At 58.4% G+C, this 15,929-nt stretch overlaps 1 protein-coding gene across 1 annotated transcript in view; it reads right to left on the minus strand.

Moving 5' to 3' along the window:
• CLUH (clustered mitochondria homolog) overlaps positions 1-9,318 on the minus strand; it is a 41,857-nt gene extending 32,539 nt beyond the window's left edge. The window contains exon 1 of the mRNA XM_050908887.1: positions 9,201-9,318. Coding sequence (XP_050764844.1) covers positions 9,201-9,318 — 118 coding nt within the window. The remainder of the gene's footprint in view (positions 1-9,200) is intronic.
• Between the last annotated feature and the right edge of the window lie 6,611 nt (positions 9,319-15,929).

A 15,929-nucleotide genomic window follows, 5' to 3' on the forward strand; every position in this document is an offset into this window, starting at 1 on the left:
GTCTGCAATGCTGCAGGCTGGGCCTGGCAGATCCGCTCCCATCCTTTACAAGGATGACGTTTGCAGTCACAAACAAGAGAAGAATTTGCCTTACGAATTAAGAAAAAAAAATAAGCAAAACTCCCTTGTTTTGCTAACATGGACAAGGCACAGACAGGTCACTCTGTGGTACACACCCCGGATGCGATATCTCGCCACCTTCCTCCTTTTCCTTCTGCCGTGAAGTTAAAACATCACCTCGCCTCCCCTCTCCTTTGTCCTGCACCATCCCACGGGCACACAGTCACCCACCCCTGTTATGAGCATACAGGTGTTTTGGCTACGTGAAGCGCGACAGAGCACCATGCTGCTGAGCACCTAGAAGCGTGAGCTTCTTTTTCTTCCTCCTCTTCTGCTGCTGCTGCTGTTGCTTTGAGGGCAGTGCCTGTGCCCCAGAGTCAGGATCACAGCTTGACCTGCTGCCGGGGCAGGGAGCCGGGTCCGTCACTACAAAACCAGTACTTGTGTCCCGAGCCTTAGATGACACCTCGCCAGGGGGAACAAGCGACACAACTGTCCTTTGGGCCGGCGGAGTTTTCCCCGCGCTTGCTGGCAGAGCAGAGGAAGGTGTCCCAGGGCTCCCCAGGGAGGGAGCAGTACCTCTGCATTTCGGCATGCTGTCCGGACCCACTAAGGCTGTGTCTAAACACAAGGCTGCTTGTCCCTCACCGTGGCCCTGGCTGGCGGGACATGCTCCAGGGGCCGCATCCCCTCCGTCAGCTGCTGCCACGTGCTCCTGCCGGCGGCAGGATCTATGGGCTAAGCCGCTGTCCTCAAGTTTCACGCAGCTCTGGCAGGCCTCAAGCGACCGAGCATGATTGACCAGCCCTGCCGGCCCTTCCCCAAGGTCGGCCAGAAGGACAGCCACTGCATGGGATGCCTCTGCCTGCCGGAGCAGGCCGACAGCGCCAACGCCGGGTCTCAAACAGCTCTTATCACAGACCGTCGCCGTTCCTTCTTCGCCCTTGGCCTCAGATAGGTCTTGGATGCACTCGGTGCATTTCTGCAGGCTTCCAGTCACTGCCTTGCTGGGGATGATGTCTGGATATGGCCCAGCACACTGGGCAGCTTCTGGCACCTCCGGGCAGACGGCGCAGCTTGTGGGAGGCTTTGGTAAGAGGGGTGACCTCTCATCGGGCGAGTTAAAGCTGTGTGTCTGGAAGATTAGATCGGTGACATGCCTGCAGCAGTTTGCAAAAAGGCTGTTCCCCATGATCACAAGCAGCCTGGCTCATACAGCACGGGGTTAGAAAAGTTAGTTTTGTTTGCAAATCTCTTGTTTGCACACATATATTGAAGTCCCCACAAGGCAAACTCCCACGCGGCAGCCCTCGCCCTCCACAGCCCGGACCTGCTCGCCTTCTCACGCAGTCAGCTGCCTTCTCCAAAGAAAATTCCTACTTGGTCCCAGGGTGGCGGGAGGCAGAGGACCGGCAGCTGACTCCGCACGGTGTCCTGCACGCCCTGAGCTCACGTCCCGCGTGCTCGCCAGAATCGGACGCTGGGCTCGCAGCGGTTCTCCCAAAGTGCCGCCCAGTGACCTTCACCCACTGCGCACCTTCGCCCCTCTCCCCGACCGCCACGCTCACACCATCATGATATCCACGAAGCCCAAAAGCAGCTCCCTGCAGCTGAAGCTCTCCTCTCCCCGCCGCGCCAGAACAAAACCAGACGCGTATCTAACAGGTTCCTCGGGTGTGCTCGCAGAGGGATGCCAGCCCGATCACCCCGGTCCACAGGCAGTTATAAATAGACCGATCTCGAGTGCTGCACCAGTGCAGCATGGGATGAGTGCTAGTGTGCTTCAGCACTGCCAAACCTGTAAGCAAGTGAGATGCATTGAATTACAAGGCGAGGGCAGTTACTATGGCACGCCTGGGCCCAGGCACAGCCATCCATACTAAGCAGGCGAGCACAAAACAGCCAGGCAGTGAACCAGTAAGCAGTTTCCAGACGAATTTTCTGTCCTCTCATTCTGCTCTGCCATATCAAACACAAACAAACCACAAAACCGCACACACAACCCCCTAACACCACTTCTCTCTCCGTGCTAATTTAAGAAATCCCGGCAACTGAAGCAGGGATTATGGAGCTGGAGATTTCCGCAAGCGCCAGGCGCTCCGGGGAGGCTGCAGCCGAGCAGGCCGCAGCACACCTCCAGTGAGGCCATGTCGCAGCCGCCTGCCCCTCGCCTTCCCCCAGCAGCATCAGCCAGGCATCACGGCCCCTCCGCACGCCGGCACACATCCCATACTGACACACACGCTGCTCGGCATTCAGCTACTTGGGTCCCGTCAGTGGTCCCGGTTTCCTGGGACACATGCGAAGAGCTGGATGTTTCAAACACACGATGTGATGTGCAAGAGCTGCAGCCTGAACCAACCAGCCTCGAAAGTGCCTGGGAAAGCCTTCATGTCTGGTTAGCAAACCTGACAACCCCCCGACTCCTGGGCAGCCCAAGTTTCAGCACAGGCTTCCTCGGCAAGTCTCCCAAGCACTCGACATGGCTTCATGGATGGGAAGGGGCACAACTCTGCACTGAGCAGAACAAAAATACGTGCCACATTCCTAGCACAAAAATCTCAAAACTAGAACAAAGCCACAATCACACAGGTCACGCGATCACTTGCTCAAGGCCAACACAACACGCACAGAGGAAGGGCAATCCCTTCTCCAAAGGAGGCCCTGGGAAGGCCAGGAGCAGCCCCCAGAGCCTCCGTGCCAGCAAGCCACCTGCCAGAAGGAAGGAACAAAACCGGCTGAAAAACAGACCAAAAGCTCTCCACAGAAAACCGTGGCTAGCTTCCATTGTCCTTTTAAGGAGAAGAGGAATCAGAAGAGAAGTCTCTCCCACTCCAACTCGTTTGAGCTCCTGCCCCAATAAGCAAGGAGACCTAGGCACCCCCATGGCAGCTCCTTCGGTGCAGGAGCCGCTGGGCCTTGGAGCCCCAAGACAAGGCAGCCCTCGGCCTTGGGAGCCAGCACCAGCTTTCAGATCACATCAGCATCGGTAACTCATGTTTTTCTGATGATTTTTGAAGGAGTTTAGATGTATTGACAGCTTCAACTCTTCCTCCTTATCAAGAGGAGAAAGAGGAAGAGGCAAAATCTCCTCCTGGAGAAGTACCTGGTCAGGAGGTCTCATGAAGCTGAGCAGCATTTCTTCAACTCAAGCCAAAGCAAGTTCAGAGCAGTGCAGTATGTGCTAGCTTTAACACATGAAGGCTGGTGTCACTATAACAAATTCAAATTAAATTTTAGCTGAATAATAAATTAAACAAAATAAACAGTTTAATGAATGTAAATAAATTGACTAAATGAATAGGCATTAGCTCCAGAGATGGCCCTAGTGGAAACGTTTCTGCAGGACACCCCGTCAGGGGAGGTGGGAGACAGCACGGAGGTGCCTCCCTCTACCTCCCCAGCAGAAACCACAGCTTCCCAGAAACTTTCAGCATTTTAGGTGCAAGCACTTCTTTTAATAAGGGCCCACAGTGAAACGTTAGAGCTGCTCTACTGCCGTCATTAAACTCAAATTGGTTATAACCCATCTGTGGGTAGAGGTATATGCACTGCATTTATTTTTCAGCAGCTTTACAACACCGGGGACTGACTCGCATGGAGAGTGTGGCAGGGCTGCAGCATGCGGCTCTATTGACAAGGGCCCCAGGCTCGCAGGTCCTGACGTCTCTCCTGCGGCACTAACAATCCACGCATGGCAAGTGGGGAAATTACTCATTCCTAGCTCTTGTGCATCCGCAGTAAAATTTGGCTGAATAGACCTAAACAACTCAAGCCACATTCCAGCCTACTTAGAAGTTTGTGGCTTTTCTGTATTCGTATTGATATTGGGACATTTGCATTGCAGCCATGCCCCAGGGCATTCACGGGGTCCCACAGCTGCTGGCTCGGGCACTTACAAGCCACTGAAATGCCTTGTGCTTTCCATTTGACACCCAGAGTTACCCACGCTGTGCCCTCCACACCTGGAAGCTACATTTAAACCTGTTTGTAAACTTTCTATCTGGCCAAAACTTTGGAAATTTAGTCCTGAAACTAACAGGCTGCGTGACCCTGCTACAACAACGCGCAATTCAAACATCACAGAAATCGGGAGCAAAGACTAGGACCTAAGGCAAAGTGCAAAGATCAGCACCAAGAAAAACATCAACTATGTTAGGAAGAGCATGTTTCTCAAATTTCAAGAGAGTTGGATGAAGGAATTGCACTTCAGACAGATACCAAGAATCAGTCGATAATTCTCCAAGTATGTGTATTTTATTCTGGCACATACCTTAGTTTCAGAAAGCTACTGAGACAGCGAGAGCCCAAGACAGTGAACTGGCCTGTTAGACTTTGCATGCAGGAGGACCAGCAGAACATCAGGCTTGCAGACAGAAGCAGCCGTGCCGGGGGGCAACAGCTCCACAGTGTCGCAGGGAAGACTCCAGCTTCACCCTGTGCTACCGCTGACGCCTGCCACCACAACCACAGTGGCTCTGGAGAAAACTCCATGCAGCACAAGCCTGGAAAGACCAACTTTGCCAGTCCCGAGAGCCCTATATAAATCTTAATGCAGCTGAGAGCCCCAAGACCCGCAGAGGTGACGGCCGGGAGCTCTGGGTAGGGTTTGCAGGGGAGATCAGGCGGCTACAATGTTGTCCTCAGCAGTGCCCGCTGCCTTCCCGCATCCTGCGGCACAGATGTGCCGATTAGCCCGCAGCCTCCCACCCGGCCAGCCCTGCGCCAGCCACCCGCGGCTGCCCCGGGCCTGCTTGGGGCCGCACACAGCCCCGGGGAAAGAGGCTGGGCGGCTGCTCCCAGCCGCTCTGCAAGAGCGTGCTGCAGGCGGGAGCCTGGGAAACTCGCCCGTCCCACAGAAACCCCTCTGCCAGGGACATCGAGCAACCCCGTCCTACCTCGCACAGTGCCATAACCTGAGCTGGCACCAGAGCCCACCTTAACCCCAGCCGAACCTGCACGCTGAGCTTCCAGGCTGGCGCAGGCTTCAGCGCCACTGACAGTAAAGACAGAGTCTTACCCCCAGCGCCTGCTCGCAGGGCACTCTGCACGACACGGCTTGCTAACAGGCAATATCCACATTACCATTTCCAGTCTCATCCAACCGCAACGGCAGGAGGTTAGCTAGCGGAGAGCCTGGGAAGGAGGGCTCGTGTCAGGTTAATCCGACCCACAGGAGCTCTAGGCAAGCAGGACAAGAGTCACGATCCTGCAGTTTTATGTCGTTGGACAGTAACTACATAAAACTCCTCTGAGCCTGCAGCTTCGTCAACAGGTTGCAGTACAGTTTTTCTCTTTAAAGTGAAAGAGAAGGGCAAACTAAGGAAATGCTTTTTCAAAAAAACCCATGCCATTAGTCTAACATCACTTAGCTGTAGGGAACCCTCCTTCAGTGGCCTGCTTCATGGGATTTTTCCCTCAGGACCGGTCAAGCAGCTGGTGAGCACCACAGCAGTTATTTCTTCAGCTTGAGAAAGGAGCTTACTTCTGCGAGTGTAGATCTATTTTCCCCACCCAAAGAGGGAAGGTTTGTCACCTGTGTAACTGCCTCTATGCCAAATCGTCAAGAAAATGCCAGATAACCGCTCGTCCCAGACTCGTTAACGTTAAAGAGGTAGAATGCAACAGAAAGCTCAACTGGCAAACAGGTATGTGCGAGCTCCGCTACATCAACCGCGCGCTTGCGGGAGGTGAGAACCAAATGCTAACCCTCAGACAGCCTTGCTACTACTGGCGAAAAACTGACCTGCTTCCAAAAAGCTAGAGCCACCGCCACCTCGGGAGTAGCCACGCTTTGGTTTTCATCTTTTGCGCTCTGTCCAAGCACTGCCCCGGGAACTGTTTTTACTTCTCAAAAGCAAATAAAAAAAATCCATGAACTTCAGACCTTTACAGCTTCTAGAAATAACAACTTTATAGTACAACCAATAGAGCACGATGCAAGAAAGCAAAGCGAGCGCTGGAAAGCCACGCCAGGAGAGGGGTGCGCTGCCAAGTTTAGTCATTTACAGACAACGAAGACAAACACAGGACTCTGCAACACAATGCTGTTTCTACTGTGCATGAGGCAGTTCTGCATCTGCAGGTGGATTTATCTAGGTGCGCGTTCCTGACCTACTTACTTCCGCTTTTCAGCTGGGAAACCCACGAGCAAGGCTGCTCAGGCAGAGCAGCGAGCTTCCAGTGGGAGCTCAACTCTGTCATCCCACCGGCAGAACCGCTCCGGACATGATCCCCTTGGGTTCCCATCCCCCATCTCGCCGCACAGATGCTGTGTTATCACACTCTTTTCCTCTTCTTAACCTTGTAGCAGCTATCAGATTTCTCTTGCACAATATTCCTCCAATTCTCCCCCCGAAGCCCGTTACAACTGCATATTAAAAAACCCCGACTGCCAGCAATTCAGCCCTTTCCAAAACACCAGCGAACCTCCAAGGTCGGGCGACAGACAGTGATAGCAGATCCCGAGATTAAGAATCAGTCTTCTGACCTTGTTACTAATGCACAGCTACGCTTGCCTCCACAGCAGTTTTCCATTAACACCTGCATTCTCCGCTTCTTTAACAGAAGACGTGGCTGAAGATACGGGTAGCCAGGAAGAACAGGGATGGAGGGATCTAGCCAGAAAATGCAAATCTTCAGGCAAGGCAAGGTTGAAAAGCATTTTATGGTAGCTAGAAGCACTGCTACACTTGCATGCGAGACAAACTTGTTCTAAGGCAGTGACAAGTGTAGGAACAGAAATAATCCAAGAAATGCTGCACACAATGGCTGTCTCCTGATCTCGTGCTAGCTAATGAGAAAGGTAACTTAATCCATAACTGCCCCCATCAGAAATCATTACAAGAACCTCAATTGTTCACATTTTTGTGTGTTTCTGCACTCAGAAGGACGGAGTGGCCCCAACAGTTTTGTCTAGCTTGGAGTTAGAGAGAAGCAGTCATCAGTCCTCTCATCTTTTAGAGGCAGAGAAAACAACCCCCAAGTCTCGACGCCTGGCACAGCAGAGGGGTGTATTTCCTCGGCGAGAAGCCCACTGGGAGCCTGCCCACCGCCCAGTGGTACCGACAGTCTCCTTCAGACAAAGCAGGGTGCCCAAGACGGGTGCTCCGCAAGCCGCACAGGCAGCAGCGGGTACAGCAGAGCGGAGGCCGATTTTCCCTGGCAGAAAGAGAGGCCTGGGAACCAGAGCTCGTAAGGGTGCCGATGCCAGCGCGGACAGGCTGCCCCCACCTCCACCGCAGCACAGCACCTCTGCCTGGGAGCCATGCGGCCAGCGGCACCGCCTCAGCCCCAGGCTCCCAGACAGGACAAGAGCCTTCCTCCCCCTCCTCCCCAGACCCACGAGGTGCCTGAGCAATTGTGCAGCACCGAAACACGGGGAGGATTTTTCCACCTCCCTGCCTCCTTCAGCAATCAGCTTGCGCCCTGAGAAGCAGGGATTACACAGCGTAACTTTTTAACCCAGTTGCTGGCACTGCAGGCGTGACGCCTGCTTTAAAAATGGGCGCACGGCAGAGGAGGGGGGAGGCTTTCAGCACTGCGCTCCCCACTCTTGAACTGCGTCCAACCCGCTCCAGCACCAAACGCCAATGAACTTTGCTTTAGGTGACAAACTTCAAAAATTCACCTCGCCACCATAAAATCAGGGGAGGAAGGAAGTGGCGGGTCACTCGCTCACTACATACAAGTGCCTCAGGACGACGGCCAGCCACAAACCACCCTGCTTCTACTCTTTTTTCTTGCACGTTAAAGACCAGAGAGGAAGACTGAGCCCAAGATGAGCGCTCAGGACCGTAACTTCCTGAAGACACAACGCACCAAACTCAGCGAAACCCAGAGCAGGGGGTAGCCTTGCAGGGTCTGTGCCCAGAGCCCTGGAGCAGGCGCTGGGGACGGTCAGGACGTGGGGCTGCACCTCCTCCCTGGCCTGAGCCACTCAGGCTCCGATTTAACGCAAGAGCGGCCAGCGAATAACTAGCTAAGACATCTGATTCTGAGCTGAGGTCTCGAACGAGCCACCTGCCCTTCCCAGGAAGAACCAAGTTCTTGCTTTTGAGTATTTCCTAACCTGTCAATGGCTCCTGTATCCCAAACTTCCAGCATGGCCCAGCTCTCTCCTACCCACCACCACAGAGATGCCAGCGCCCCGTGTACGGGTGCACCCAACACACCCGGTGCCCGAGTGAACGTCGCGGCCTGGCGACCGTTCCCGTAGCCCCCCCCCGCGCCTGGCGCTGCCGGCAACGGCACCGCAGCCCGCGCGGCGGCCGGGAACGGCGGCCGCTTCCGCGCAGCCAGGGCACGGGCACCGGCGTTCCCACCGGGCGGGCCCGGTCCCGCGGATCGCCCGCCCCGGCCCGTGCCGCCGCCGCTCCGCTCCGCCTGCGGGCCCGGGCAGCGGCGGGGACGGCCGGGGGAGCGCGCGGGGCCCCGGAGCGGCCGCTCCCCCCCACCCCCCCCGCGGCCGCGCGGTGGTGCGGCCCGGTGAAGGTGACCTTCACCGGGGCCCGGGGCTCCATGCTCCGCGGGGACGGGCCCGGCCGGGACGGGCCGGGGGCGCCGCACGGCGCGGCCGCTCCCCCGCCGCTTCCCCGGGCCCCGTCCCCCGGCTCGGCCTCACCGGGACACTGACGAGCAACGGGAATCACGCGTCCCGGCCCCGCTGCGAGCGCCGCGGCCTCCGGCCCCGCCAGCCAGCGCCTCCCCGGGGACGCGGCGGCCGCGGCGCGGGCTGCGCGGAGCCTCCCCGAGCTGCGGAGCGGGCGTCGGGCCCCGACACGGCTTCCCCGCAAGAAACGGGGGCCCCGGGCCGGAGGGGGGGGGAGGGCCGGGAGCCCGACCCCGCGGCGGGGCAGGCGGGTCGGGCCCGGGCCGCTCCGCCGGGGTCTCCCCTGGCGGGACGAGCAGCCGAAGCCGGCAGAAGCGCCCCGGGTCCCCGCCACGGCCCCCACCCCCCGCTCCCCCGGCACCCCGCGACCTCCCCGGCGGGCCCCGGCCGCCCCGGCGCCGGAAAGAAGGCGGTGGGCCTGCACCGCCGGGGCGGGCACCCCCGGGGCGGGCACCCCCGGCCCCGCCAGGCCCGGCTCGCGCTCCCACCGCAGGCCCCGGCCCCGGCGCGGCCGCCGGCGCCCCCTTACCGGGGCGCTGCTGCGTCTCCGCCGGCCTCCTGCCGCGGGGGCCCGGCTCCTGCTGCTCACCGCCCTGCGCGGCGGCCGGCACGGCGGCCGGCGGCATCTCGTCCGCTTTAATGACCATGGGGCCGCGCCGAGCCCCGCGCCCGCCCGCCCGCCGCGAAGGACAGCGCCGCTCCGGCCCCACGTGGTGCCGCGACCCCGCGCGCCGCTACGGCACGCCGCCCGGGACCAACCTCCGCGCCCGGCGGCAACGCCTTAAAGGGGCAGCGCCGCGCGGCCCGCTCGCCCTGCGCGAACCGCCCCTCCGGGCGGCCGCCGCCGGACCCGGGACGGGGCTGCGTCGTGGGCGCCGCCGTCGGGCCGGGCTGCTGGCTCCGCCGGGCGGTGGGGTGTGGGGGGGGCACGGCCCAGGGAGGCCCCGCAAGGCCCCGGTGAAGGTCACCGGCTGCCGCAGCCGGGCGGGAGCGAGCGGCTGCGTGCGACCTTCCCCGGAGGCCGCAAGGTCGCCGGCCCGGCGGGCCGCGCCCGGGGGAAGGGGGGGGGGGGGGTGTATGACAGCGCCCGGCCTGCCCCGGCCGCGGGCCTGCTGCCCTGGGGCACCGGGAGGGCCGCGCCGGGCTGAGCCGGTGGCGCGGGGCCTGTGCGCCCTGTCCCGCACGGCCGCGTCTGCTCCCGCTCCCGCCGGAGCTCCGGGGACCGGCCCTGGCCCCTTGGGGCACTGCGGTGTTCCCCAGGGCAGCGGGGAACCGGTAAAAAGGACAGAAACTTTTAAAACCAGCCATCTTCCTTAAGGGGGGGTCCCGGGGACGGGACGGGCCGCAGGTGGAGGGGGAGCAGCGGGGCGCACCCAGCCGTGGTCGCGGGCACGGGGCGTGCGGAGGGGTGCGCCGGGGCTGCCCGCACCCTCAGCAGAACAGGGACGCGGCTGCGCACCCCTCGCTCTGGGACAGACGGACAGGGCACGTCCCCACTGCCTGGCACCGCTGGTGGCTGCGGGCTCCAGCCGGCACTGTACGGCCCAGCAATTCATAGAGCAGAACTGGTCACAGAATGGTTTGGGTCGGAAGGGACCTTCAAGATCATCTCGTTCCAACCCCCTGCCACGGGCAGGGACACCTTCCGCCAGAGCAGGTTGCTCAAAGCCCCGTCCAACCTGGCCTTGAACACTTCCAGGAATGGGGCACCCACAACCTGTGCCAGTGCCTCACCACAGTGAAGAATTTCTTCCTAATAGGTAATCTAAATCTCCCCTCATCCTGTCGCTACGCTCCCTGATAAGGAGTCCCTCCCCGTCTTGCCTGTAGGCTCCCTGTAAGGACTGGAAGGCCGCTATAAGGCCTCCCCAGAGCTGTGGAGGGGCTCCGGGTGGTGAGGCAGGACTCGGTCCTGGGGACGGAGGCAGCGGTGTTCATGGTTTGTGGCTAGAGGTCCTGGGTGCTGGGGCAGGACAGTACAATGCTCTGCAGGTTTCAATCTCTTTATTAAGAAAAAGGCGTATTACAACGACTGCTAAAGTACAGCTCCATACTCTAGTCTCTGGGTATTAACACATTTTGAAAAGCATTTGGTTAAAAAGCAAAGTCGACATTAACATCGTCCTGGCAAATAATGGTGTCATGTAGTAAAATGAACATTCAAATAAAGCAGAGCAGTGTCAAACCTTTGGCATCTGCCCCACCGCAATGGCTCTCCCCAGCACGAGGCACAGGCTTTTATTGTTCTCAGCTGAGCTTCACAAACTCAGCCAAGGAGAATGTTTTTGCTCCAACAAAACCGCAGCTGCTCTGGGACCAGGGGAGCTGTACCCAGGGGTGCTCCCCTCCCAGTCCCTCTGCCAGAGCCCTCCCCAGGGTCCCGAGCACAGCTCTGGCCAGGCAGAGGTGATGTCCCCACCTAAGGAGGCCTGTTACAGCCTTGGCAAGGACTGGGATGACAGTGACCTTCTGCGTGACCTTGAAACACCTCAGGGAATACAGATGGTGCTCGTCCCTGCAGGACCGAGGGGCTGTGGCTCAGCACCTTACCCACATCCCCTGGGGGAGAAAGGGTCTGGTTTGTCAGACATGCAAAGCTTTGAGGGATTCCCACGGCCTGATACTCTCATTCCTGCTATAACTGCAATGACAGGAAAGGGGATCTTTTTTGGAAGCCACAAATCTATCGGGAAGAGGAAGGAGGCATCACCACACCCCGTGGAGGACCGGGTGCCACTGGGGTTTGTGTTGGGTACACCTCTCACACAGGCAGCTTCGCAACCCTGTTCCTGCCCGAAGGCGTGAGGGGAGGGAGGGTGAAATGAAGGGATCTGATATGGTGACAAATGAAAGGACCATATGGTGTCACGCCCCGCATCCCCCTGTCCACAGGTGCCAGCCCTTCGTGTGGCTGCAGCGAGGAGCTGGGACGGCAGCGTCGCTGCAGGGCCGGCCCTCGGGCAGCGCTGGCAGAGAGGAGACAGAGGCAGAAACTCGGCCTTGGGGAGCAAAGGGCAGCTTTAACCAGCGAGGAGTTGCGGCACTTTTATCTTTGTGCTTTTACAGGCTGCGTCATCTGGTGGGATCCTCTGCGGCTGCTGTGATCAGTGATCCCAGGTTTCTCTTGCTTACCCAACCCAGCACACCAGCATTGCTGATCTTATCCACAGCGTGAGGCAACCTACGGATGTAAGGGAGTTTTCTCTCCCCTCCTATCGCATTCCCCATAGGACTTGGCAGCCAGGCACCGACAGTGCAAGAGGGTGACAAGAACAGACGTGCACCAAGGCGGCTGTGGCGTCACTACAGCGAGACTGGCTTGTCAGGGCTCCTGGGAAGCAAGGGCTGGTGTTCCCGGAGAAGGGCAGGATGCTGCGGCTTCACTGGGGCAGCAGGAGCCAGTTCACAAGGCTGCACACAAGGACCCCAAAATGTTCACCTAGGTCCTGAAAACGCATATCCATTGGCTTCCTGCTGATTTACCTTCCCAGTGGTGAGAGCTAGCCGGGCCACGCTGCGGTGCTGCCACTCCTCTGCCTCCTGGGAGCTTACTTTGGGGAACTTGCGCACGGAGATGCACTGTGCAGAGCAGAGCAATCCCTGACCACTGCTGGCTCCGGCTCTTCAGCTGCTTCAGGCCGGACATTTCTTGCTGCCAGCTTTCCTGGGCATCCAGGAGAGACCACCCCTCAGTCCCTCTGCGGCAGCTGCCCCTGTGTAACACCCATCAGCTGTGCCCTGCGCCTAACTTCGCTTGCATTAAGGTGGTTTACAGAAAGCCTTGGGCTCTGCCTCAGGCAAAGCTTCCCCACAGCAGCAGGATGAGGCCCCGCCGCGGACAGGGACAGGTCTCTGCGCAGTGCCATGCAGCAGCGGGGAAGGTCGCGCAGCCTCCTTGGGGGGGGTTCGGGAGCCGCTGCACTATTCAGGCCCTCGCAATGGCACCCTCACAGCGGGGACGGGAAGGACGCAGCCGGGAGCGCTTAGATTAGCCCCAGCAAACACATTCAGAAAATATGGCTTTTTAATTAACAGGGTCAAGAGGGAGAACTTCCCGACTGGTCTGCCCAGGGTTAGAGTAAGTCCAGGGGAGCATGCACCGAGTTGCCAGGACTGGCTCTGCCTCCCGGTGCCGCTGGCTCCGGCACGGACGCAGCCGCAGCGAGTGGAGCAGGGGCACCTCCTCCCCACCCGCCGCTCACCCCCCGCCTGCTGCAAGGTTGCACAATTTGAGACATCGCTTTCTCAGAGAGCATTAGGAAAAATAATAGTAATAATGAAAAGAGATTAGCAAATGCAACACATCAAATCCATGAGCCCCTGCAGAGCTGCAGAACAAAAGGGGGGGTGCAGAGGAGAGGTGCCCGGCTGTTAGTCTGTACGCAGAAAGCTCTCGGCACGTTGTGGTTTATACACATAAGACATTGTTTAACAACCGAGCGTTATTGCTATGCACCCATTTCCAGTCTAATCATTAAGCTTTACGAGTCAACATTAAACATCGCTTGTTCCATACAAAGCACGTAGGTGTGAGCGGTTACACTCCTAGGTCTATGCGTGTCAGGTATACGGCGCAGGTCGAAGCTGCGTGCACCCTTTGGACTCCCAAAGAGTCCGGCAGCACTGACTAAACACACCTACAGATCCCTGTTACACCTTACAGGCTAAAGGCTAACTTACAGTCCGAGACCGGGGGGGTCTGCAAGAGCCCCCTGCCCAGGGAGAGGAGGGCAGGCGCTGCCCGGGCTCCTGCTGCTCCCCGGGGCTCGCTGTGGCTAACAGCAGCCTACTCATTAAAAACAGGAATGCTGTCTTTTTGTTCTTTTTTTTTTTTTGATCATTTTGATCTCTTTGATCATTTTATATAAATACAAAGATTAAAATAATTTATCTCAACATCATTTCTATTACAATCATACAGTGGTTTTCCTTCAAAACAAGTGCGTGTATATATATATATATAAGTGTATATATAGTATCTCTAGAGCTTCCCTCCCCCCCAGAAAAGCAGCAGTGACTGAAGCAGGTACAGCAGGCAGGAGCTGATCCTTCCCGCTCCGAGGCAAGGGTGCCCAGGGAACAGCACAGAGCTCACCCCGACAACTCATTTCCAAGCACATTACATTGGCATGAAGCGGGGAACTGGGGTGCTCCCTCTCCATCCCTTTGGGAAACAACCCCCCCTCGCTGCAGGCAGCTCTGCCTGCACGTCCAAGGGCTGCGGGGCTCAGGGCCTGCCCAGCTGCCCGCAAGCACCGGGGAGCACCGGGAGGAGGGAGAAGCAATCGGGGGACTGGAAATGAGATCAACTCCTTGAGCAAGCTGCTAATTAGTGGTGAAGAGGAAAGGATCCTGCAGCTCAGACAGGGTTGCTTCATTTACATACTAGGCACTAAAAATGATGATTGCTAGGAAGGTATTTACACAGAAGAAGGATCATACCTCTCCCTCCTCTTTTCAATGCTCAGGTCAGTCATGAACGCCATGATCTTATCAAGGATTTTATAATAAAAATGCAACATACTCTATCAGGATTGTCTAGGAAGGAGAGAGGAAAGCAGCTGTGCACACCACAGCTAAAGGAACAGCCAAACAGCGCAGGGACACGGATTACCCTCTTTCATGTTAAAAGAGAATAGAGACAAATCCTCAGCAGAACCTCTCTGAACCTGAGAGAAACAGCAATTTCCAAAGGCCAAACAGCACCTCACCTGCATGACACCCCTGGGAACCGGGTGGCCGCGATGCTGCACCCCCGGGTGCTGCTTGTGCAATGCAGCACCAACTGCCCCTTGCTGCCCTGCTCTGCGCCTGTGGGGGTGGGCGACAGCAGGGCCCCAAGCACACCCCGCTCTCCCCAGAGCTGGGGCACGGGCAGAGCCTGCCTTAAATCACTGTGCAATGGGAAACAGGTGGGAAGCATCCCGCAGCCTTACCGGGAGCCAGACTCGGGGCTTTTCTCCCTTGTGCAACAGTACCCAGGTACTCATACCTCAGTGGGGCATTACCAATGCACCCCATGCTGCCCCTGCACCTCCGCCTGCCTTGGGAAGGCAGTTTGGGCACGCGATGCTTTGCAGATTTGCAGCCAGGGCATGTGAGCGCCCTGCCGGGGCTCTTTGCAGCCTTCTCGGGCGGGTGGCAGTCGGGGAGGGCAGGCAGGAGCCGGTGGGGGCTCTGCCGGGCTCTGCGCTCCTGAGGCAGTGGCTCCGGATGCGTCAGGGGCTGCAAAAATTTCCTGCTAGAGCTTTGCCTTCGCCCCCAGGAGCTGCACACCTCTGCAGGGCTTCAGCCAGAGTGACCGCTCCCTGGGCCCCTGCTAGGGGGGACCTACCCAGGCGTGGCTTTGCTGTGCTTCTTCCCAAACTCAGGGGTGCGTTAGAGACCATGGTAGGAGCTGGGGAGCGGGGGGTCCCCACCCTCGAGGATGCCCTGGCGGAGCAGGAGGGGTCTTGCCCTCTGAAGCCTGACTATTCACATCACAGCCAAAGAAAAGGTACAAAAGCTGCTAACTTCTGTCCTGCTAGTGCAGCTCGTACACTTAGGGGTTTGTTTTTACCAAAGAGCTGGCCTAGGGACTGTTGCTGAGAATCTCCTAAAAGCATTTTAATATAGTATATAAATATTGAACTACAAAAATAGACACCTCTGACTGCACGGGCACGCTGCGGGTGAGCTTGGGCAGGCTAAGCCTGACCCGTCTACGAGGGCAACGTTTTTGAAGGGGTTTCAAACTGAACTGGAAGGAAATGGGGTCCAGTTGCAGCCCGCGGCTTCCTCCTGCCCGCACCAGCCGTGGCAGCAGCGGGGGTCCCGTGGGAGGCTGCTGCCCACGCAGCCGGGCAGGGTGCTGGCTGCGGGCAGGGGCCGGGGCTCCCGGCATCCGAGCCAGCCAGGGCCGGCAGCCAAACCACCAGGACAAAACCTGCCCCTCGGTATTGCCCGGAGCAGTGCAGGTCCCACTGGTGCCCCAGCAGCGAGACCTTCGCCCTGCCCAGCCGCCGGAGCCCTCCTCTCCTCTCCCTGTTTCTACTGTTTCACAACATCCAGGGAATGGATGGATAAAGCTGATGGTTCGGTTTGGAGATCGGGGAAGGCTGCGTGCTGTACGGCCACTGTGCTGGGAGGGACGGGGAGGCGGTGGGGGAGGACTGGAGGGCTGCTCAGTTGTCTGCGACAAACCCAGACCCGGCTGTGGATGTGACTGAGAACTGAAATGCTGGTGCCGAGACGAGACCTGCCCGGCGCGGGGGGCACG

Source organism: Gymnogyps californianus, chromosome 20 (genome assembly GCF_018139145.2).
Source record: "Gymnogyps californianus isolate 813 chromosome 20, ASM1813914v2, whole genome shotgun sequence".
In the NCBI taxonomy this organism is placed as follows: Eukaryota; Metazoa; Chordata; class Aves; order Accipitriformes; family Cathartidae; genus Gymnogyps; species Gymnogyps californianus.